The following is a 20,147-nucleotide window of genomic DNA, read 5'->3' as shown; positions in this document are numbered from 1 at the left end:
ACGAGAAGAAGGCTGGCGGCAAGATATTTCCCCCTGAAGAGGACATCTACTCCTGGTATTTTCTCTTCCACCTCTACGAAGAAAGATAGAATAGGTGCTAACGGCGAGAAGGTCGCGGTATACGCCGCTGCACAAGGTCAAGGCCGTCATCATCGGCCAGGATCCCTACCACAACCACGGCCAGGCTCACGGCCTCTGTTTCTCTGTCAAGCCGCCGACTCCTGCTCCCCCGTCCCTCAAGAACATCTATCTCGCGCTCAAGCATGACTATCCTGCCTTTGAGCCGCCTGCCAACCGCGGCGGCCTGCTCACCCCCTGGGCCCGGCAGGGCGTCCTCATGCTCAACACCTGTCTCACCGTCCGCGCCCACAACGCCAACAGCCACTCCCAGCGTGGGTGGGAGCGCTTCACGCAGCGAGCCATCGATCTCGTCGCCCGTGTCCGCACCAGAGGGGTCGTCTTCCTCGCCTGGGGGTCCCCGGCAGGGAAGAGGGTCGCTGCAGTCAACAGGGACAGGCACTGCGTCCTGCAGTCTGTCCATCCCAGCCCTCTCAGTGCTCACAAGGGCTTTGTATGTCGTCTTCTCCTTCTTCTTCTTCTTCCTTTTTTTGCCTTGCCTACTCCTTTTTTAATAGCTAACATCTACATAGTTGACCTGTGGGCATTTCAAAAAGGCGAATGACTGGCTGCAGAGTAGATACGGGGAAGACGGTCTTATCGACTGGAGTCTTGCCCCATCCAAAAAAGTCACTACCACCACTGCTGTATCAGCCACAGAGGAAGATGACAAGGCGGAAACCACCGTTTCTACCGTCAAAGCAACCACGGAGGAAGATGATAAGACAACCACCATCGAAACAGCCACTGTAGAGGCTGAGAAGCCCACTGCTAATGACGATGGCGACGATAGCGACTATGGTCAAGACCTTATCGATGAGGAGACCAAGTAGTCTTTTTGCTTTTCTGCCATTTTCCCATGTCAGCGTTCATAGCAATCTTTTTCGTTTCTTCTCGGTGTTTAATTTGGTACAACAGGACTCGCAAGCTACTTCCTTTTATTGCTGGCCTAATCGTTGTCTGCCCTACATTCCATAGAAATAACTAACACTTTGGCCCACACACATATAGCCCTGGCAGATTCTCAATCTATAACAAAACACGAATGAATAAAAGAGGATAAAAAGGGGATAAGGAGCGAGATCAACAAGTGGTGTCTGGGGGAATCAGAACTGAGGTATAGTGAGTAGCCATCAACACTATGCTGTACAAAGAAAGGTACTTTACAGGATATCTTCCGTTTTTGGTAAACACAAGCACAACCAGCTCATCGTCGGTACCACATCCGAGTGATCTTGGTGTTTCGCATCTTCCTCTGCAGCTGGAAAATTCCATACATCAGTGCTTCAGAGGTAGGTGGGCCTGTATCTCATTAGTAAACATACATAAATTATCCAAAAAGAAAAAGAAAGAGGCGCAAACATACAGCCAGGAACATAGATGTCAACAGGCACAATCCTGTCACACCCACGAGTAACAGAGTAACTGTAGTGATAGTATCCACCGCCGTTGGCACAGCTTCCCATGCTAATCACCCACCGCGGCTCAGGCATCTGATCGTACACCTGTCTCAGGGCCGGCGCCATCTTGTTCGTCAACGTTCCGGCAACAATCATCACGTCAGACTGACGAGGGGAAGCTCGGAAAATGATTCCAAGACGATCCTGATCGTATCGTGGGGTGGACAGGTGCATCATCTCGACGGCACAGCACGCCAGGCCGAAGGTCATCGGCCATAGAGAACCCTGCCGAGCCCAATTGGCCACCTGGTCGAGGGTAGTCCTACAGCCCAATCCCTCGCAATTAGCCATATATCCCTAAGAAGGTGAAAGAAGGGTATGCAAATGGCAATAAAAAGGGACAACGAACAAGGCATAGTCCAAAACACCCTGCGGTTTCTCCTGGCTGGGCAGAGGAACCTCTCTCCTTGGTTTCCGTGCAGGAACAGAACTGGCTGTAGACTGTAGGGCGCCCGATTGCTCAGTCGCCGACTGCGTCGACTGGAATCTGGTGGAGGAAAGGGTAGGCAGAGTGGTGGACAGGATGGGGCGGTGTTGGCCTGCAACATTATATTTATATATCTCAGTATTAGCCACGCATTGACTGAAAAAATCGCGAGGAATGGAATCCTACCCAACAGCCTGACGGCAAAATTGCCTCCCCGCGAGGGATTCATGGCCTCTGATATGTACAGACAGGAGTTGAAAGAAAGAGAACAGGGTGTTGGTCTTTTTCTCTTCCTCTTCTGCTTGCTCGTTCTTTTTTGGACGTCGTTCTGGCTAGCTAATATCGTATATCGCGACCCTGATAGGATGAGTTAGTTACACGTGATACCACGTGACAAGTCCGCGGAGGGTCGGAGCAAGTTTATCAGATCTTGGTCGGTTTCTCCGATTTTATCGCATCAGATAACTTCCTACGCCTTTTTCTTTTCTTCCTTCACGTTTATTTCTCTGTCTCTCTCTCTCTCCATCTCTCTCCATCTCCATTCGCAAACAGGATACTGATAAGATACCATATCACACTCTCTACAATGTTCAGACGAGCTGTTTCCCTTGCTCCCAGAGCGACCAGATGCATTGCATCGCCTGCCATATCACGACCAGCTTTGACGCCACTCACACCGGTGCCAGCTGTAACCCTCCGAATGACCAGGAGCTATCATGAGAAAGATATGCAGAGCCCCCTCTACTTGTTACTGCCCACATCGTCGTTCACCCGACTGACTTTTTGCTGCACTGTTAGATCATTATAGCAACCCGAGAAACGTCGGGTCAATGTCAAAGACAGATATGGACGTTGGAACTGGCCTAGTTGGAGCCCCAGCCTGCGGTGATGTGATGAAACTACAGATCAGAGTCGACAAGAGCAACAACACTATCAGTGACGTCAAGTTCAAGACTTTTGGATGCGGCAGTGCCATCGCCAGCTCAAGTTACCTGACCGAACTGGTACGAGGAATGACGCTGGAGGAAGCTGCAAAGATTAGGAACACAGAGATAGCAAAGGAACTTTGCCTACCTCCAGTCAAGCGTGAGTCGCCATTCTACTCTTATCCAAACAGCTAGAGACCCGAGGCATTGACATGTGCATGAATAGTACACTGTTCTATGCTTGCAGAGGACGCTATCAAGTCCGCCATCAACAACTATTATTCCAAGAATCCCACTACCACAGACCTTTCCGGTACTGGTGCCTCAATCGCTGAGGTTGCCGCTCAGCCCGCTCAGCCCGCTACACCCGCTCCAGCTAGCTCAAACTAAGAGCTTCTCTTCGAAATCGTACCCAGTTACTTCCCTTTTTTATATATTCATTTATTTGTTTGCCTATTACGGGCACCATGTATTAGCTTGTTATGTTGTTTTGAAGGAAAAAATTCACCATGCCCTTCGCTAGTATGTGACCTTACTTTGTTACTGGCCAAGTTGCTGGAGATTAGCTTCTCTTAACGCCTAAGCAGCGCAAATTGTACATTTTGAATCCGCGCTGATCATGTAACTCCGATTAAAATATCTTCTTATGCTTCTTTTTGGTTTTCTCTTCTCAAATCTAATTATGATAAGTGCCTGTAATAAGTCGCTCTAGCGGGGAATTCCCATGATATCTTCGTCAAAGGCGGAGGCATTTCTGTGGGCCTGCGCTTCAGCTTTCCGCTGGGCCTTCCCAAGTCCATCAATATAGTCTCCTCCTAGTTCCACTCTCACATCGATCCTCGCGACATTGTCTATCATAGCCTTGATGCGGTTCTTTTCCTTAACAAGGTTCGCCCACAGCTTGGCTTCCGAAGACGGGTCCATGGCTGTCATGTTCTGACCAAAGCGAAGCACCGAGGGGCCAGAAGGGTCAGAAGCCTGGACAAGACGCGCATCCAGCTGACCTTTTTCTATCAGTGAAGCCACATACTTTTCTAACTCTGCAGCAGAGCCACACTCATATGAGACTCTGCCGGTAATATCTGGTATTGATATCGCAGCGAATACTTTCTCCAGCCTAAGTATAGAGAAACGACGATAGGCAGCAGGAAGTTGATGGACAAGACCAAAATTGTTATCCTGTTGCAGTCAATATAAACAATACCTCAACATCAACCGTAAGAGGCTTCTTTGTTTTCTTTTCATTTCAACTTACTTTATCCCAGACCTCTGTCCCTACTGAGATCTCTGCCTCCAATCTTTGTAACGTACCGTCCAGGAAGATGTCCGCCAGTGCCTCATACGGTTTAGCAAGGGCCTTGTATATCCTTATTGCAAACTGGGGTACGCCCTGAGGTATGGTTAAAATCTGTCGAGAGTGAGTTAACAGGATGACTTCACTTATTATTGTGTACTCTTGGCAAGTCTACCCAAATTGAAAGGGGAGAGGAAAGAATATTTGACAAACCTGTCCTTTGGCCAACAGGCGTACTAAAATCCACTTCTTGTACGCCTCAACCATGATCTTGCTCACAGAATTGATGGCAGGTGCAGCCATAACAATATGCAAAAATCTTAAGGCGTTATCCCATTCCTTTCGAGCCGTATAGATCATAGCACCATACAGGTAATATTCAAGATACGTCTGGTGAGTAAGTGTGCCTGCCAGGCCAGAAGAATCTGTTATATATGTAGAGCTAGACTGGTCTCTGTCACACGGTAATATCTGAGCTCGTTTATGGTAAGTTCTATCTCCAGAGGCAGGGATATGAAAGATAGGTTTCTCCAGTATGGGTAGCGCGGAGCGGTAAGCTCTCGCTCTGAGGCACATGCGTACAAACAAAGTGTGAGTTGCCGTCATTGTCGAGCATGACGGATCAAGCCGAAGCAAGGCATTTCTGAGAGGCTGAACAGCAAGGAGTGGCTACCAATACGTCAGTGCTGGTAGATTAACATTAACTCTTGTACAAATACATACCTGTGAAGCAGAATGTGCAGCAGCAACAATAATCTCAACAAGCCTTGTGAACTCACGGCCCACGTACCGAACTTGTATCGGATCAAAAGTCTCAAAAAACTCCAATGCTCTCTTCCAGCCTTCTCCACCTGGTTGAAAAGCTTCGGGGCAGCCTGACTTTCCTGACTTTTGCGTAGTTTGATACAAGGCTAGCAGGACTTGCACGTATGCCACGGAGTGTTGAGCAGGGTTCAATATCTAAGATATAAACATGTTAGGCACTGATGCATGTAGAGAAGGCACGGGATAGCCTAGAATTGGGGTATTATGCTCACGTCGAGATGGTTTCCCTGCCCAGCTGTACTAGAGCCAACCAGTGCACTCGACGATAGTTTTTTGATATTCACACAGAATGTACGGATTTTCTGGTCATATTCAGCATCCGATAATTCCGCCGAAGGGTCGAAAGATAGCAGCAGCTGGGTAGCCATATTTCACGAGCGGTTGATTTAAAGAGAGAATCAAACCGAACAAAAGGTGAAAAGGGTACTCGATAGGAATCTCTACGCAGGCAGTAATATCAAGGATCACCACGAATGAACTTGCTTGGAAAAGAATAATGACAGGTGGTATAATGCTGAAGATGATGGGCCAGTTAACTTCCTAGGGAAGGTTCTACTGCAATTCTGTATCTTAGCCGCGAGGGAAAAAGGGACCAAACTCCAGTCGTGAACGTCGTCGAAGGCGAGAAGTATCAAGCACGAAGACTGGCAGCAAGTTTGTTGACTTTGAGAACGTTTTTGAAGTAGATGTGAAAAGAAGCTTTTGTCTGTGGTTTTTAAGCTGTGTATTATTACATCACTGGTACTCATACGCTATATATTACTAGCGCGGTACTAAACCTGGAAATCCAAAACCCCCGCCAAAAAAATACAGTCATAGTAATAATGATAGCATCTATATAGATCATTTTATATCAAGCATTCATTGCAGCAGCCATGTCATTGACAGAGTCCTCTCCCCTTGAGATAGCAAACCTTGCGTCCGCGGGTGCCAGACAGCTAGCCATTCTTTCTGCTGACGCCAGGAACAAGGACCTCGCTGCCATACATGATGCACTCGAAAAAAATAAAGATGTCATCCTCCAGGCAAACGCCAGGGATGTAGATGCCGCCACAAAAGCGGTAGAAAAGGGGGAGCTCAGCTCTAGTATCTTGAAGAGGCTTGATCTGGCACGCCCTGGAAAATATGACGATATGCTAAAGGGAATTCTAGATGTTAAGAATCTCGAAGACCCCAGTACGGATATGGCCTGCCCCCCCCACATTGCCATCTCTTAACAGTGCTAATTTACTAAATTCCCTTACTACTAGTTGGCAAGATCTCATTACGGACAAAACTAGACGATGGCCTGATTCTTGAACGGGTTAGTTGTCCAATTGGTGTCTTGCTGATAATCTTCGAGGCTCGCCCGGAGGTTATTGCCAACATTGCTGCCCTCTCCATCAAATCTGGAAATGCCGCAATCTTGAAAGGTAAGTTAAACATTGGGAATATATACTGAAAGATTGTTTTTACTAACCTGTAACAGGCGGAAAGGAGTCGACTGAGTCATTCATAGAAATCTCTAGAGTGATAGCGGAAGCCGCCGCTACTACCGAGGTGCCAAAGGCGGCAGTACAGTTGGTGAAAACACGAGACGCAATCCTTCCACTCCTAGCGTTAGACGAGCATATTGATCTAGTCATTCCCAGGGGATCAAATGACTTGGTCAAATTTGTGAAGACGAACACAAAGATCCCTGTGCTTGGCCACGCCGATGGGAGATGCGCCGTCTATCTCCATTCGGATGCAGATGCCAACATGGCCGAAAGGGTTATTGTTGATTCAAAGCTGCACTATCCCGCTGCGTGCAATGCTGCAGAGACTCTTCTGGTTGACGAAAGAGCGTTATCAACCATTTTTCCCAAGGTAGCTGCCGCTTTGACTCAAAAAGGAGTCATTCTGAGATGTGACCCAAAGTCCAAAGCGGCACTACAAGATAAATTGGATTCGTCCCAACTTGCATTGCTCAAAGATGCAACTAAGGAAGACTACAACACTGAGTTCCTCGAAGCCATCATGGCTGTCAAGACGGTTGAGGGAACAACCGACCAGTCATATGTGGATGCAGCAATCTCACATATTGGCAATCACTCCTCAAAACATACTGATGTGATATTAACATCTACAAGAGAGCTTGCTGAACGCTTTCTGGCTGCCGTTGATAGCGCAGGTGTTTACTGGAATGCCAGTTCCCGGATGGCAGATGGGATGAGATATGGATTTGGTACAGAGGTTGGAATCAGTACCAATAAGATTCATTCCAGAGGACCCGTCGGGTTGGAAGGCTTGACAATATACAAGTACCTGGTTCGAGGTGAAGGTCACATTGCGGGTGACTATTTCCAGGGCGAAGGCGGTAGAACATGGAAACATGAGAAAATGGACATTTGAAGGCAGCATGTTATATATAAGATACCAGATTGAACAGAGAAAACAGCCATCATTTCTTGCACTCCACGGGATCGAAAAGACGTCATGTCATTTTAAAAGATTATTTCACATTAGAGAATCCCTGTAGCGGTTGTTGGTGAAAAGGGGTAGGAAATTCATTTCATTTCAATCACAAGTACAGCTACGCTACTTTTTTATAAGCTGACCTCTGAAATAGGATCCCATAAACAACCAGTTTAAACCTTGAAACCACGCGATCTTCTTCGTCCACGAGCTCTCTCGAATTTGCGTCCCTTGCTTGCAACAAGCGGTTTCTAGCTTACATGTTAGCAATTGCATTCTAACCCACAAAAATATATGTCATAAAAACTAACCTTTCCGCTGTGCGGGCCGAATCCGAAGTGCTTGAAGGCCTCACGAGAGTTCTTTGGTCCACGCAGCAAGATAGTGTTGGCACCAGTGGGGGCTCTGAGGGCGAGCTGGTCTAAAGTCAAAATCTCACCACCGGCCTTCTCAATTCTAGCTCTGGCGGAGGAGGTGAGTCGCAAAGCAGCGATGGACATCTTTGGCACCTCGAGCAGACGGTTGTCATCGGTGATAGTGCCAACAACGACAATGGTCTTTCCGGTGGAAGCTTCCTCTGGTCCCTTCTTAACGCTGGATACGATGCGCGAGAGAGAAACTGGTGGGCGGTTGATGCGGGACATGAAAAGACGGCGGAGGATTACTTTGTTGAAGTTTGCATCGGTTCGGCCTATATATCGCACAAAAAATATCCCTGGTTAATTTCAAGTTCACTTTCCCACTTTTTGCCTTTTTTGCGATCTCGTCAGGGGATTTCTCTTCAGGACGTACGAGCAAGGAAGCGGTAAAGCTTCACGAGGAGCTGAAGGTAGACATTGTCGCTCTTTGGGGCCTTGCGGTGGGTGTTGCGGACGTGGTGACGGTCCAAATCGATACCTGCATAATATCGCTTGTTCAGCAAATGTTCAATTCTCTTCCCGCATTTTCGACACTCGTAAACACAAGATGATGGCCTAGAAGCTGTTCAACGCATGAAACGGAGATATTGCTTACCCATGGCTGCGGTGCGAAATGGTCTTGCTGGCGGACTTCTTTTCGCAGCGACGTGGTTGAACAACTGGTCGAGTTTCAAGAATTTTTGGCGATGAATTTTGGTGAGGTGGAGTGTGTGGGAAGAAGCCCTACGCTAGGCCTAAACCGGTAATTGTCACGTGATCGAGACCGCGCTTCGGCCTTGAATAAATCGCTTGCAATCAAACATCAGCAGTTGAGGGTGTAGATATGAATACAATGAGGAATAGGTATACTACTTAGGTAATGTATTATTGTCTATCTTGAGCGCCTCGGACGCCGATTTAATCAAATGTGGCCAAATTCCCTCTTCAATAACCGTAGTACCATCCGTATAATTAATTCAATGCAGGAGCTGAGCAGAGCAAACGAGAGCTTGGATACTGTAGAAAAAACCGTCATAATAGACAATTTTAAAGGCCAGTTATCCCCGGAGCCCAAGTACTGCCAATCCGGTTGACCTCTTCGACAAATTGGCGGCTAGCAATCCCCTTCCGCTTCGACTCTGTCTGACTATCACTTCCCAGAATATTCTCGTCTGGGTTGTAAAAAGGATTCTGTAATAACTTTACATATGCGGTTTGCAATGCTCGGAATGCCTGATACAAATATGAGTATTCGTAGCATATAAAAGTGGCGATCAACAGATACGTACGGGTTTTAAATCAGAATCCCGTAGACCAACAACCGGTAGAGATCTTTCCCGCTCCACGGAAGGCGCTGAAGTTCTCCCTTCTTGGTCCACGACAATCACAAACTTGATCCCCGTGTTGGTTAACCATCCGTAGACAGAGAGCCTTTCATCCAAGGCGTGAAGGAGACCCAGGTCCTGGTCCACGGAGGTATGCTGTTGCCGCATATCAAATATATCCAGGCTTGAATTCAAGATAAATGAGAACTCGAGCTGATCATCTACATGTGGCTCGAAGAGTGACATGTGAAGCAGATTGTTCTTTTGCGGGAGTTATTATAGCCGTTAGTCTAAACACTCAAGCGTTCATATTCAAAAAAAGAACAAACCTGCTTTCCAATTATGCCTATGCAGGCAATCGATGGAGACCCCATTACTAGGATAACGTATTATATTGAAATGATAGGATAAATCGGTGTTACTCGAAGAGCGGAGAGAATTTATGAATAGATAGGAAATGGTGTGGCTACGGATAGATGCTAAATGCTTAATCCAACCGCTGAGCAACCAACCACGATCAAACTAGATAACCATGGCTTTGGAACAAGGCACTGAGCCGTGCACTCTGTGTTTCAATAGGAAATTTCTCGGTCGAACCGATATCGTAATACTACAGTCAAGACGGATAATGCTACTATAATATTTATTAAAGCTTCCAAGGATCAATCAAGGTATGGATTCAAATTTATAACACCTAGTGGAGCTAGTGAGAATCTGCCAACATGGCCGAACAAGAGTACACCACCAATCTGGTAAAACCTTTCTCTCAAGGTCATGGTTAAAAGAAAGGACGCCACAGAGCTCTAAGATAGATTTTACCTAACGCTGATATAAGGTGTTTATACATCGTAAGAAGACCCACTTGCCCACTAAAGAATAGATGTTGAACATGCAAGTACAGATAAAAAAGGAGATTAAGAATAGAGAACTGAAGGAAGAAGAGCAAGGGAACAGGGAATCATGACCTGAGAGGAGTGCTAGCCCCTGGGTTAGAGGAATATTACCCGGTAAGGCAACTAGTTTCTCACCGTCATGCGGACTAACATAAATCGGCAATTTTTCAGGAGCGAGGGGGGTATATTTCCGGCGTGATGGCGGAAAATGGGAAGGTTTCCCAGCTTGGCGATTGACCTACTCAGCAGTATCCAGCTCGTCATGTGCGGGGGTGGGAGAATCTAAGGGAACTAGCTAGGGTCAGTATTTATAACGGCAAGACGGGACGCACCCCTTGCGCAAGGCTAGATAGATAGTATTAATTACCTTTCCTTTCTTCTCCATTCGTGGTGCCGTTCTCACGCTCGCCATCGCGGCGTTCACGGTCATCCCGGGTGTCCCGATCCCGGTCACGCTCGCGATCACGGTCGTCAGGGCTGCGAGAACGGTCTCTATCACGTCGCTCAAAGTCGCGGTCACGACGCTCATCCTTACGTGGAGAGTAGTCACGGCCTCGTCGTGGAGAGGGAGAGCGGTGGCCACGGCGTGGTGGTGTGCGGTCACGACGACGGTCACGGCCAGAATCGAAGCGCCATGATGCAGATGGTGGAGTACGTGCCCACTGTGACACCGGTCTGAGTATTGGAATGGCTAAAAAAGGAATATACGGATGACGGAAATTCTCTTACCTCAATCTTCAGGATGTCGTCACGGCCAATGCGCTTGTTGTGCATTTCATGATAGGCATCATCGGCATCACGGCGACTCTCGTACTCAACAAAAGCAAAGCTGAAAACTTGTAAGTATGGAATTATAACGGGAGAAGGAATCCTGGATTGTAAGTTCTTACAGGCGACTTGATGCCGTTCTGGGGGCTGGGATATCGCATCTCACGAGGCGCCCATATCTTTGATAGTAATGTTAGCGAGACGAACGTTTCAACGGTGACCTTCTAGCTATCGACAGATGAGGATAAGAGATGTAGTATATGTATATATTCCGCATGAGCCTCACAACAAGAACCAGTAGGGGTATAGTATAAGCTATCTTGATGGACGAAGGAGCTCATCGTGAATAGACTATATATCAGGGCGTCGGGGCGTAGGACCGTTACGGGGGAGTAGACACAGGAAGAAAAGAATATCGCTTTTGACGGTTCGGACTTAAGACGTAGAGAGAAGGATCGGTCGAGAGGTATCGATCAGGGGGGGCTCGACGATGAGGACATACCGTTCGAATTCGTAGGCGAGTTCTCGGGCTCGAGTGCCGTGGCCAAAACCGGTAACGTAAAGGGTGGTGCCGCCGCCACGAGACATGGTGAAGAGATGTCGGGAAACAGGGGGAAGTCCTATGAAAATATGAGATTTATTTGTTGCAGGGGGATCAAAAACAACTAGCGCGGCGTAAAAGCTCTCTTCGTTCTCCAGGCAGCAGACGTTGTTGTTGACATCAAGAGGAAAAAAGGGAGAAAGGAAAAGGAAAGAAAAAAAGAATACAAAAGTTACATTAGGTAAGCATTTTTCGGAGCCGCAAAAAAATTATTCCAGTAGAGTTTGCCACCAGGTGCGACCTTGACTTCCAACTCCGTCCATCCTAGGTAACTGCTATGTAGGCACCCTTCAATAGCCATTCTATGTAGCGACATAGGTGGCACATATTCGGCTGTTATTATGATTCTTCATTGAGCAGGGTAAGGGGGGCTAGTTAAGTGTAGCATGAAAACAGACTATTCTCTGTTTAAAATGCATCTAGGAGAGGTAGCATTGTGGTGACATTGGGAAACGCAATGCTCTTGCGGTTATACGGAACCAAGCTTCAAATATACGACGGGCGATGAGTGTACCAGCACCCCGTAAGGCTGATGCTGCCATTGATCCTATTCTTCGAAGTGCTAGAGAAGACCGGTCAGGTGCGTAAGGCCGTCCTCTGCGTACTCAAATGCAGAATATACCATTATCGAGGAGGATCTATATCGATATACTTGATATAAATGGTTATAGGTATGCATGGTTCCTGCTATATTAGATTTGCTGACCTCTTTTAAGGAGTAATGGACAAGAAAAGTTCGATGTGCGGTATCGCAAGTTCAACCCAAATGCGTTATTGAACGCAGCTGTTAGATCTATTAGTAACGAAAAGGGGTTTTATACAGGAACTATTCTTGTATTTTTTTTCTTTATAATTATAAGTTAATCATCGGTGCAATACAATCGTGGAAGTGCTCAATTGTGTCGAGGGACAGTTCGACAAGGTCTTCGTCTTGACTATTGACTGAGCTGGTGGCAAGAATACCTAACCCAGACGCTGGTTTATATAGATCTCTCGATTACCCGATCCTGGATGTATTTGCTGTTGACCCCTTAACCGATGAGAGGCATTGGGAGGGTAAGAACGCTACGATGAATCTCGATAGGGTTCTATGTTAGTGGCATAATCGACTCTTACATCTCGGAATTTGCTAAGATGATGTTAGGGAACATCGGCACCGCGTGTATTACAGCCCTAGGATCAAACGAAATTCTCTGGACTGAGACTTATGCCAGGCCGCGAATGAATTATCACTGGTCTATGGAACATCCAGAAGTTCCGGTAGGCATTTGTCGATTTGGTGGGAGAATGATCACCAGAAAAGAACTGCACTCCAAAGTTTGGCTATATCAACAGCTGTAGAGGAATTCGTATTATTTATATTGCCTTCAATCTTGGGTCACAATCTATGTTGCTGGTCATTTTATCCTCCTGAACTCTTTCTATCAACGCGTCAAAGCGTTAAATACTTCAGATCGATACTTAAAAACTAACAAAAGACTATTAGGTCAAAACTCTAAAAATGGCAAAAAAAGGCGGAGAAGAGTTTTTCCCTGATTAAATAATATATTAGGTAAGGAAAACTAAAAAGGCCGAAAAAGGCGAAAACGGGAATTCGCGACTCGTTTTTTTGTTTCCTTTCGCTCTTCATGCGCTCACTTGGCATAGCAAGATTGGTACCCGGGATAACATTGAACATCTAGCTCCGCTGTGTGCTAAGCATCTTTTATTCGATATAGATGGGCATGACTGACTCTAGTTGCTGGTCTCCTTTGTTACCGGTCCGGATAACTCCCTAATTCCGTCATTGAGCCTTGTCTTTTTTCTCTATATCTGGGATGCCCTAACCAGCATTCTGTCCATTTAACCGACCAATCTCCCCTCCGACCGTCCATACGCTTTCTACTCCAGAGCATGTTTCATCGAAAACTCATCACTTTCACAATTTACCCCTCTCGGGTCTAGTTTTTTTATCTCCAAACCGATCCGTTGCTACGTCATTGCGCGGGGCCCGTTTTCGAAGCTATTAATATTTACAGTCTGAGGATATAGGTAGGCTAATCACCGCTTTGATTCTTGTTAGAGGCTTTACTGATTATTTCAGGTTTAACGCTATCCAATCGCACCCCTCACGATGAGTCTCAATCGCAAAGATGACACCCCGGACAACAGGGCTGCACTGTCTCACAGCTTGACACAATTACCCGCGGGAGCAGCAGAGGTATTCCCACAGGCACAGGTTAGAGCTACCCCAGGAGCAATTAGCACTATTTATACCAAAGACGAATTGCGAACTGATAGAGCCTGTTGGTTTCATTTTAGGTGAAGCAACGAAATGCTACACTTGTTGCAGTGACAAGCAGACTATCGGACCCCGTCGTTGCAGCCTTTATCGGTGGTGGAGTTGCGGGCGCCGTATCCCGAACAATTGTTTCCCCGCTCGAGAGGCTAAAGATTCTTCTTCAGGTTCAGAGTGTTGGCCGAGAAGAATACAAGCTCTCCATTGGGAAAGGCCTAGCCAAAATGTGGAGAGAAGAAGGTTGGAAAGGGTTTATGCGTGGGAACGGCACTAATTGCATTCGAATTGTTCCTTATTCTGCAGTCCAGTTTGGGAGTTACAATTTATATAAAAAGGTATCACGCTGGGAGCTATCCTAGTTGTCAGGAGATGATACTAACTGGCGTTCATTATAGGCATTTGAACCCACGCCCGGTGGAGAGCTTACGCCCCTGAGAAGACTCACATGTGGTGGACTTGCTGGCATAACGTCAGTCACCTTTACTTATCCCTTAGACATCGTACGCACTCGCCTTTCCATTCAGTCCGCATCCTTTTCTGAACTGAAAAACCAACCCCGAGCGAAACTCCCTGGTATGTATGAGACAATGTGCCTCATGTATAAAAACGAGGGCGGTATTGTTGCACTATATAGAGGAATTCTTCCTACCGTTGCTGGTGTGGCACCTTACGTAAGTTTATACTCATCAACTCCTTCGTTAACCACCGCCAGCATCGACTGACCTTTGAAGGTTGGATTAAACTTCATGACATATGAGTCAATACGAAAAATCCTTACGCCTGACGGTGACTCGAACCCTAGTGCCCTCAGAAAACTATTAGCGGGAGCGATATCTGGTGCAGTTGCCCAGACGTGCACATATCCATTGTAAGTCTACATTAAAACACTATAGTTAAACCATAGCTTACCGAATTATAGCGATGTTCTCCGCCGTCGGTTCCAGATAAATACAATGTCTGGCATGGGGTATAAATACACTTCCATCTTCGATGCTGTCCGAGTAATCGCTGTTGAAGAAGGCCTTCGAGGCTTCTACAAGGGCATCGTTCCAAATCTACTAAAAGTTGCTCCCAGCATGGCCAGCAGCTGGCTCAGTTTTGAGTTGACACGAGATTTCTTTGTTAGTCTATCCAAGATAGACTAACACTTTGATTATTTCCTTCTCACTCCATAGATTCATCTCTTTGTTGTGTCGATATTCACCTTCGACATTGGTATCTAGAGCATCCTGGTGATTCCCCAATCCAGAAAATTCTTTTGTCTTCCTTCGCATTATTTGCCATACATTTGCATCATCATTCTTTTTCTTTTCTTCAAAAGCGGTGATTGGTTTTTTTTTTTTTCTGGGAGTCGAACGATACATAGATGTAATATTAGCTTTGGCCAGATCTAGGACTAGACCTCTTCTATCAAGATAGACTACTTTCTTTGATTTATAGTAAAAAATATCAGCGTTGAAGAAAGGGTATATACTCCATTGACCTAGCTAATTGATGGAAATTTATATATAAAACATGCAGCTCTATCAGTTTCATTGTGTCATAACCCTAATTGCTTGTAGAAGGATGGCGAAAACGAAAGCTCTTCCAACCGAGGGTATCTGTAAGCAATCGAAGATTTTACCAAGCGCCTCCCCAGTTGCATTTGCGCCCATAATACCCATCAAAGCGGGTGGCATACCTCTACTAACCAGTAGCGCACGCGCCTTGACCCTAAGTTGCTCTTTTTGCTCCAACGAAAGAGGAGGAGGGTACGCCTTCAAATCTTCTTCAGCCGGCATGCTGCTTTTGTGTAACTTGGCTATGTATCTAGCAAGTGCCTCATCAGATGTATTAGCGTCAATTATTGAGTCCTGGAGCAGAGTCCGAATAGCTTCCAAACTAGGGTTCCCTGGGCGTAAAAGGAAGGATTTAGACGCATTTAGCAGTTTTTTCCGAATATTCCATGCCGACGAGAGACTGTAGACCTCGTTAATCACGGCAAAAAGTAGCTCTACCACAACGACTGATTCTTCTTCAGAAAGCGGAGGATATGTGCGGTTCTCGGAGCTCTTCTTTGGCGGTGGCTCTGTGATGTCTGGCCTCGTAGGTTGCGGCGTCTGATCGTCTTTCTTTTCATTTGCTTCTAGGGGAAGAGCTGCATGTAGAGTATCTGGGCTATCTGATGACTGTGGTGTAATATTGACTCCATCTGCTAAATTCTCACGCGAGCTAGCCAATGAGCTACCCGGTTGGGAAGTCGAAATAGTCAATTCAACATTGGTATCCTCTGATTCGTACTCCGGTTGGGTTGGATACCGTTGGAACGGCGCCCGCGGCGTATCCTGCAGGTTACTCATGGACAAATTCTTAGAGTGGGCCGTAAAATTGTTCATAGGTGATGGCTGGATATCAATAGAGGTACCTCGTACGTTCGACGGTCTGCTTGCTGCAGTACTGTTGACTCGCTTCCTGCTATCGTTTCCTGGCGCCCCAAATATCCCCGAAACTCCATCGACAATGGCCTTCTTGCTATTTGCGACTCCCTTTGGCGCAGTACCTAGAACGCCCATTACGCCTTTTCCCATATTCTCAAGCACGGCAGCAGGCGCTGCAAAATGAAATCCAGGCTTTGAAGATGCAGAGTCTGTTTCGAGGCCCGATTGACGCCCTTTTTCCAGAAACTTCTTCATTCCCTCGCAGTCTGCTAGCTGCTCGTACTGTAGAGCAGTCTGTAAGTATTTCTCAAGAGAGATACGAAGGCTGCTCTTATTCCGGCCTCTCCACCCTGGTAACTCATGATGGTGTAATGAGAAATCAGAAATTCCTGATACAACGGAAATTCGCCGCAGAGTTTCATGCAGTATTTCAAAGTCACTATATTTCCTGGCAATCATCCATCCAGTGAGCTTAGAGTTGTTAGGCTCAATTTGTATCAAATACTCGTTTGTTGGTTTTGAGCGTATGTTACTTTTGTCATCTTCGCCGAAGTCTTCAATTATAGAAACTGAGGAGCCGCGGAGTTGAGGAGATTTTGTTGTACCTGACGAGGTGGTAGTGCTATCTGGGATTGGCGTCACTTGGCTGTCAATGGGGGGTTCGTTGAGAAGATTTTCATTGAGGCTGCTGCTTGAGCGAGGGGTAGGCTGAGGATCCGTGGTATTCGAGGAAGAAGAGTCGGTGTGTATATGCGTATATACGGTAGGATGCTCAGTTTTCTGGTCAGAATGCGGTGATTCGAATGCTTCTTCTGACCCTAATACAACACCAACGGCCTCATTCTGTGCAAGTTCGTGATCAGGGGACTGGCTTGCGGATTGCATTTGGTCCACATGCTTTCGTTCAGCTGGCTTATGATCTCTCAAGCCTGACAAAGTATCAGAGGCCTTTTCGTCAGGTAAGTTGGAGGTCGGAGTGGCTGTGCTAGTTGGGTTTTTCTGCTTGATATCATCTGCCTGCTCAAGCCCAGCATCAATTGCGTTCAACAGTTGCGGCTCCCCTTCCTCGAGTAAATGGACGATCCAGGTATTAATATACTCTGCGTCAGAGCACATGTCTATTGTAGGTTTTAATATTAGACGAGACATAACCTCACGTAGAAAAATGCGGAGAGGAACACAATTGTAAGTTGAAGGCTCAAGGAAGGTTTTAAGGATGTCGGTCCCAACGTGACCAAGTTTCTTCTCCTGCTGGTTAAGTGATAAAACGTTGGCTAGGCTGCTCTCTGGGTTTTTCTTCAAATATCCATCTATGGAGTCTGCCACAGGGCTGGACCCGCCCGTCGTTGTTCCAACAGCAGCAGAAAGCTCGCTGAAAAATACAATCATAAACGATGTTGAATTGGTCGCAAACTGGAGAAAAATGTCGGCAGGCCGCTTGCGAGATATACGGGATGATACGGCTAAGACCATTCTAACGAATGTGTCGCGACAGGCTTGGGGAAACTCAGCCTCAGAAGGTAAAATAGGTTTATACCACCAGCTAACAGAGTAGTTAGCTCCATGTTTATCATATTTACATGCTATAGAGAGGGACTATCCAGCTCACCTTACATAGTCTGCAACAACAGAATCAGTTAGAGCAGTCAATGCGGCCGCCGTTGCCGGGCCCAATTTGGAATAATCCAGAACAGGTTCTCCTGACTTATATAGATCGTCCTCATCCTCATCAGGTTTGGAACCGTTGTCTGCGTACAGTGCAGTCAATCTATTAGCTAATTCCAAGCTAAGTTCATTCCGTTTGCGCCTTGCTGCCGCTCCATTATCTCCGTCTTCTCCACCTTCATATCCCTCCCACCAGATATGCAAGATGACTCCGCCAATACCACCAAGAAGGAGAAGCGCAAGCCTGCCGAATAGCACATACAGGACGGCAACCAATCCGGTGGCAACTGAGAGCAAGGTTATCCTATCTGCATGCGCAATGAAGAGGCTGACTTGGTCGACAAGAGATTGGGAGGTAGGGTTCGACCGTAGTGTGGCGGGAGTGGCTTGATCTCCGAGATCAATGGACGTAGTGTCTGCAGCCTTTTCATTTTCCGCAGGCATGGCTAAGCTTGTTGTTTTCAGTTATAAGGTCGAAGAGACGGTAAGTGGTGCATTCTATTCCAGGGGCCTGAGCTGCGGCAGCCCTTTATATGGGTACTCAAACGCGAAACTCAACAATCCAGTTTTGGAGCACTGCACCCATATTCAGGATAAAGGGAGGGGATCAAAAACAGGCGAAACGGCGAAACGGCAAAACGGGATTGTTGAATCCCCAAACTGTGGCCACTGGCAACAGCAACAAATTGGTGACGGTAGCTGTTGGCTATTTGATAGATTTGGTGATAGGGGGTGAGGTGAGTGAGTTCAGTCACGTGTTTCAGCTCCATCTTGCGCCTGTAGTTGTAGAAGCTCAGCACAGCCAGATCTCTCTCATCTACTATCTCATAATCCTCTAAAGGCGTCAACTTGTTGTAATAATATAATATAATTCAAATACTCAATAAATATCAAATGTTGACGAAGAACAAACAAAAAGAAAAGAAAAAAAGAGCAAAGCACGTGATGCTCATGTGCCTTGGCGGGTCAAACCGGCACGGACGGGCTTGGCATTGATGAGTAAGCAGCCGCCCCGATTTTTTTTTTCTACAACATCTTTTTTTGCTTTGAAATTTGATTCGGAGGAAAAAAACGTCAAGCAACCTGCCATCTTCTTTTTCTTATAGACAAGTCGCTTGAAGAAGGAGCCGTGTTCATCAGTACTACATTCTTCACTAATACACTAATACATAATTCCGTCCTATACGATTGATCTCACTCAGAGCTGGGGTTAATCCCTCGTCACCCTATCTGTGTCAAAACGACGATGAAAGTCTTCGAATCCACATGTACATTCAACTACTCATGGGACGAAGTTTCCACGGCCAACTGGCGTAAATACTGTCCATGGAACGAGAAGTCTACCCATGTCATCGCGGTAGATGTGCTCGCTCATGATATCAACCCAGAGACCGGAATTGTGAGTCCCATTGTTCTAAACCTCTTTACATCAATATGGTGACGATGATGGTATAAACTGGTTGGCTAACCGTCTGGGTCTTTCTCCCGTCTTAGTTACGAACAGAACGTCTGATAACATGCAACCAGACGGCTCCTCAATGGATCCTTAAACTCTTCGGAGGCAGTTCAACCTCTCACGTGTACGAGGTATCCTACGTCGACCCACGATCCAAGAAAGTCACCATGTGCTCTACCAATCTATCATGGGCCAATGTTCTTAAGGTTCGGGAGGTCGTCACCTATCAGCCATCCATCTCGATGCCCGGAAGCAAGACGGACTTCAAGCAAGAGGCCCAAATAACCGCCATGTGCAGCGGATGGCAGAAGATCAAGAACAAGATCGAGGATGTGAGCGTAGAAACCTTCAGCCAAAACGCGAAGAAAGGCCGAGAAGGGTTTGAATCTGTTCTCGAGATGAGCCGGAGAGTATTCTTGGAACACAAGAAAGAGATGGATGCCCAACGCGCACACCAATGAAAATCGGCGATTCTACCGTTAATAACACCCAGCCTATAACCAGGCCATCAGCAACCATCTCCATTCATATCTACGCATCCCCCACAACCGTCGATATTCTTGATCTCCAAAAATTACAGTATCTCCTCTCTATTCTCCTTATATCCACGGAGTTACGGAGCCACATTTCCTGAGCGACCTACGTTTTATCATGATTTCATAGAACAAGGACATTGTGCTTTTACTTGTTTCTGGCGTTGGATACCACTTTCTTTTGTCATCTGGGAGGCTAAATAAAAAAATATGGGAGCGGCGCAACCCGGTTTTAGATGAGCGTTCCCTCTTTTTTTTTTCCCGCTTATACCTCTTTTTTCACGTGCCGGGTATCGATGCCTGATTGTACACTATATCCAATACATAA

At 46.5% G+C, this 20,147-nt stretch overlaps 12 protein-coding genes across 12 annotated transcripts in view; 6 read left to right on the top strand and 6 right to left on the bottom strand.

Annotated features, from left to right (window-relative positions):
- MCYG_01374 (uracil-DNA glycosylase) overlaps positions 1-950 on the top strand; it is a gene marked incomplete at both ends in the record, with an annotated part of 1,306 nt that extends 356 nt beyond the window's left edge. Inside the window, 3 exons of the mRNA XM_002851224.1 lie at positions 6-55; positions 112-571; positions 651-950. Of these exons, the coding sequence (XP_002851270.1) occupies positions 6-55; positions 112-571; positions 651-950 (810 nt within the window). The remainder of the gene's footprint in view (positions 1-5; positions 56-111; positions 572-650) is intronic.
- Positions 951-1,324: 374 nt separating this feature from the next.
- Positions 1,325-2,233, bottom strand: MCYG_01373 (NADH dehydrogenase iron-sulfur protein 7; the record flags this gene model as incomplete). Its single annotated transcript, XM_002851223.1, has 4 exons — positions 1,325-1,419; positions 1,484-1,839; positions 1,927-2,116; positions 2,191-2,233. 4 exons carry the CDS (start codon positions 2,231-2,233, stop codon positions 1,325-1,327), a joined length of 684 nt encoding a protein of 227 aa, XP_002851269.1.
- A 357-nt stretch (positions 2,234-2,590) lies between these two features.
- On the top strand, positions 2,591-3,320 carry MCYG_01372 (iron sulfur cluster assembly protein 1; the record flags this gene model as incomplete). Its single annotated transcript, XM_002851222.1, has 3 exons — positions 2,591-2,751; positions 2,813-3,090; positions 3,178-3,320. The coding sequence occupies 3 exons, from the start codon at positions 2,591-2,593 to the stop codon at positions 3,318-3,320; spliced, it is 582 nt and encodes a 193-aa protein (XP_002851268.1).
- Positions 3,321-3,638: 318 nt separating this feature from the next.
- On the bottom strand, positions 3,639-5,441 carry MCYG_01371 (COP9 signalosome complex subunit 3; the record flags this gene model as incomplete). Its single annotated transcript, XM_002851221.1, has 5 exons — positions 3,639-4,109; positions 4,186-4,338; positions 4,438-4,893; positions 4,948-5,184; positions 5,262-5,441. 5 exons carry the CDS (start codon positions 5,415-5,417, stop codon positions 3,639-3,641), a joined length of 1,473 nt encoding a protein of 490 aa, XP_002851267.1.
- Positions 5,442-5,924: 483 nt separating this feature from the next.
- Positions 5,925-7,422, top strand: MCYG_01370 (gamma-glutamyl phosphate reductase; the record flags this gene model as incomplete). Its single annotated transcript, XM_002851220.1, has 3 exons — positions 5,925-6,225; positions 6,300-6,461; positions 6,518-7,422. 3 exons carry the CDS (start codon positions 5,925-5,927, stop codon positions 7,420-7,422), a joined length of 1,368 nt encoding a protein of 455 aa, XP_002851266.1.
- A 135-nt stretch (positions 7,423-7,557) lies between these two features.
- On the bottom strand, positions 7,558-8,388 carry MCYG_01369 (60S ribosomal protein L18; the record flags this gene model as incomplete). Its single annotated transcript, XM_002851219.1, has 4 exons — positions 7,558-7,696; positions 7,754-8,200; positions 8,229-8,296; positions 8,339-8,388. The coding sequence occupies 4 exons, from the start codon at positions 8,386-8,388 to the stop codon at positions 7,659-7,661; spliced, it is 603 nt and encodes a 200-aa protein (XP_002851265.1).
- A 542-nt stretch (positions 8,389-8,930) lies between these two features.
- MCYG_01368 (conserved hypothetical protein) lies at positions 8,931-9,582 on the bottom strand (the record flags this gene model as incomplete). Its single annotated transcript, XM_002851218.1, has 3 exons — positions 8,931-9,116; positions 9,173-9,469; positions 9,538-9,582. 3 exons carry the CDS (start codon positions 9,580-9,582, stop codon positions 8,931-8,933), a joined length of 528 nt encoding a protein of 175 aa, XP_002851264.1.
- Positions 9,583-9,873: 291 nt separating this feature from the next.
- Positions 9,874-11,575, bottom strand: MCYG_01367 (pre-mRNA-splicing factor srp1; the record flags this gene model as incomplete). The annotated part of the gene is made up of 5 exons (XM_002851217.1): positions 9,874-10,392; positions 10,469-10,763; positions 10,831-10,930; positions 10,992-11,048; positions 11,372-11,575. 5 exons carry the CDS (start codon positions 11,455-11,457, stop codon positions 10,340-10,342), a joined length of 591 nt encoding a protein of 196 aa, XP_002851263.1.
- Positions 11,576-11,974: 399 nt separating this feature from the next.
- MCYG_01366 (uncharacterized protein) lies at positions 11,975-13,010 on the top strand (the record flags this gene model as incomplete). Its single annotated transcript, XM_002851216.1, has 5 exons — positions 11,975-12,050; positions 12,201-12,282; positions 12,459-12,526; positions 12,615-12,730; positions 12,957-13,010. 5 exons carry the CDS (start codon positions 11,975-11,977, stop codon positions 13,008-13,010), a joined length of 396 nt encoding a protein of 131 aa, XP_002851262.1.
- A 573-nt stretch (positions 13,011-13,583) lies between these two features.
- MCYG_01365 (Lpz11p) lies at positions 13,584-14,893 on the top strand (the record flags this gene model as incomplete). Its single annotated transcript, XM_002851215.1, has 5 exons — positions 13,584-13,688; positions 13,772-14,083; positions 14,144-14,419; positions 14,480-14,616; positions 14,668-14,893. 5 exons carry the CDS (start codon positions 13,584-13,586, stop codon positions 14,891-14,893), a joined length of 1,056 nt encoding a protein of 351 aa, XP_002851261.1.
- A 387-nt stretch (positions 14,894-15,280) lies between these two features.
- MCYG_01364 (PX domain-containing protein) lies at positions 15,281-18,274 on the bottom strand (the record flags this gene model as incomplete). The annotated part of the gene is made up of 2 exons (XM_002851214.1): positions 15,281-17,708; positions 17,775-18,274. The coding sequence occupies 2 exons, from the start codon at positions 18,272-18,274 to the stop codon at positions 15,281-15,283; spliced, it is 2,928 nt and encodes a 975-aa protein (XP_002851260.1).
- Positions 18,275-19,076: 802 nt separating this feature from the next.
- Positions 19,077-19,747, top strand: MCYG_01363 (MSF1; the record flags this gene model as incomplete). Its single annotated transcript, XM_002851213.1, has 2 exons — positions 19,077-19,229; positions 19,325-19,747. 2 exons carry the CDS (start codon positions 19,077-19,079, stop codon positions 19,745-19,747), a joined length of 576 nt encoding a protein of 191 aa, XP_002851259.1.
- Positions 19,748-20,147: the final 400 nt, after the last annotated feature.

Source organism: Microsporum canis, genomic scaffold (assembly GCF_000151145.1).
Source record: "Microsporum canis CBS 113480 supercont1.1 genomic scaffold, whole genome shotgun sequence".
Lineage (NCBI taxonomy): Eukaryota > Fungi > Ascomycota > Eurotiomycetes > Onygenales > Arthrodermataceae > Microsporum > Microsporum canis.
The sequence above is the reverse complement of the archived record's forward strand: the minus strand, read 5'-3'. Positions and strand labels throughout refer to the sequence as shown.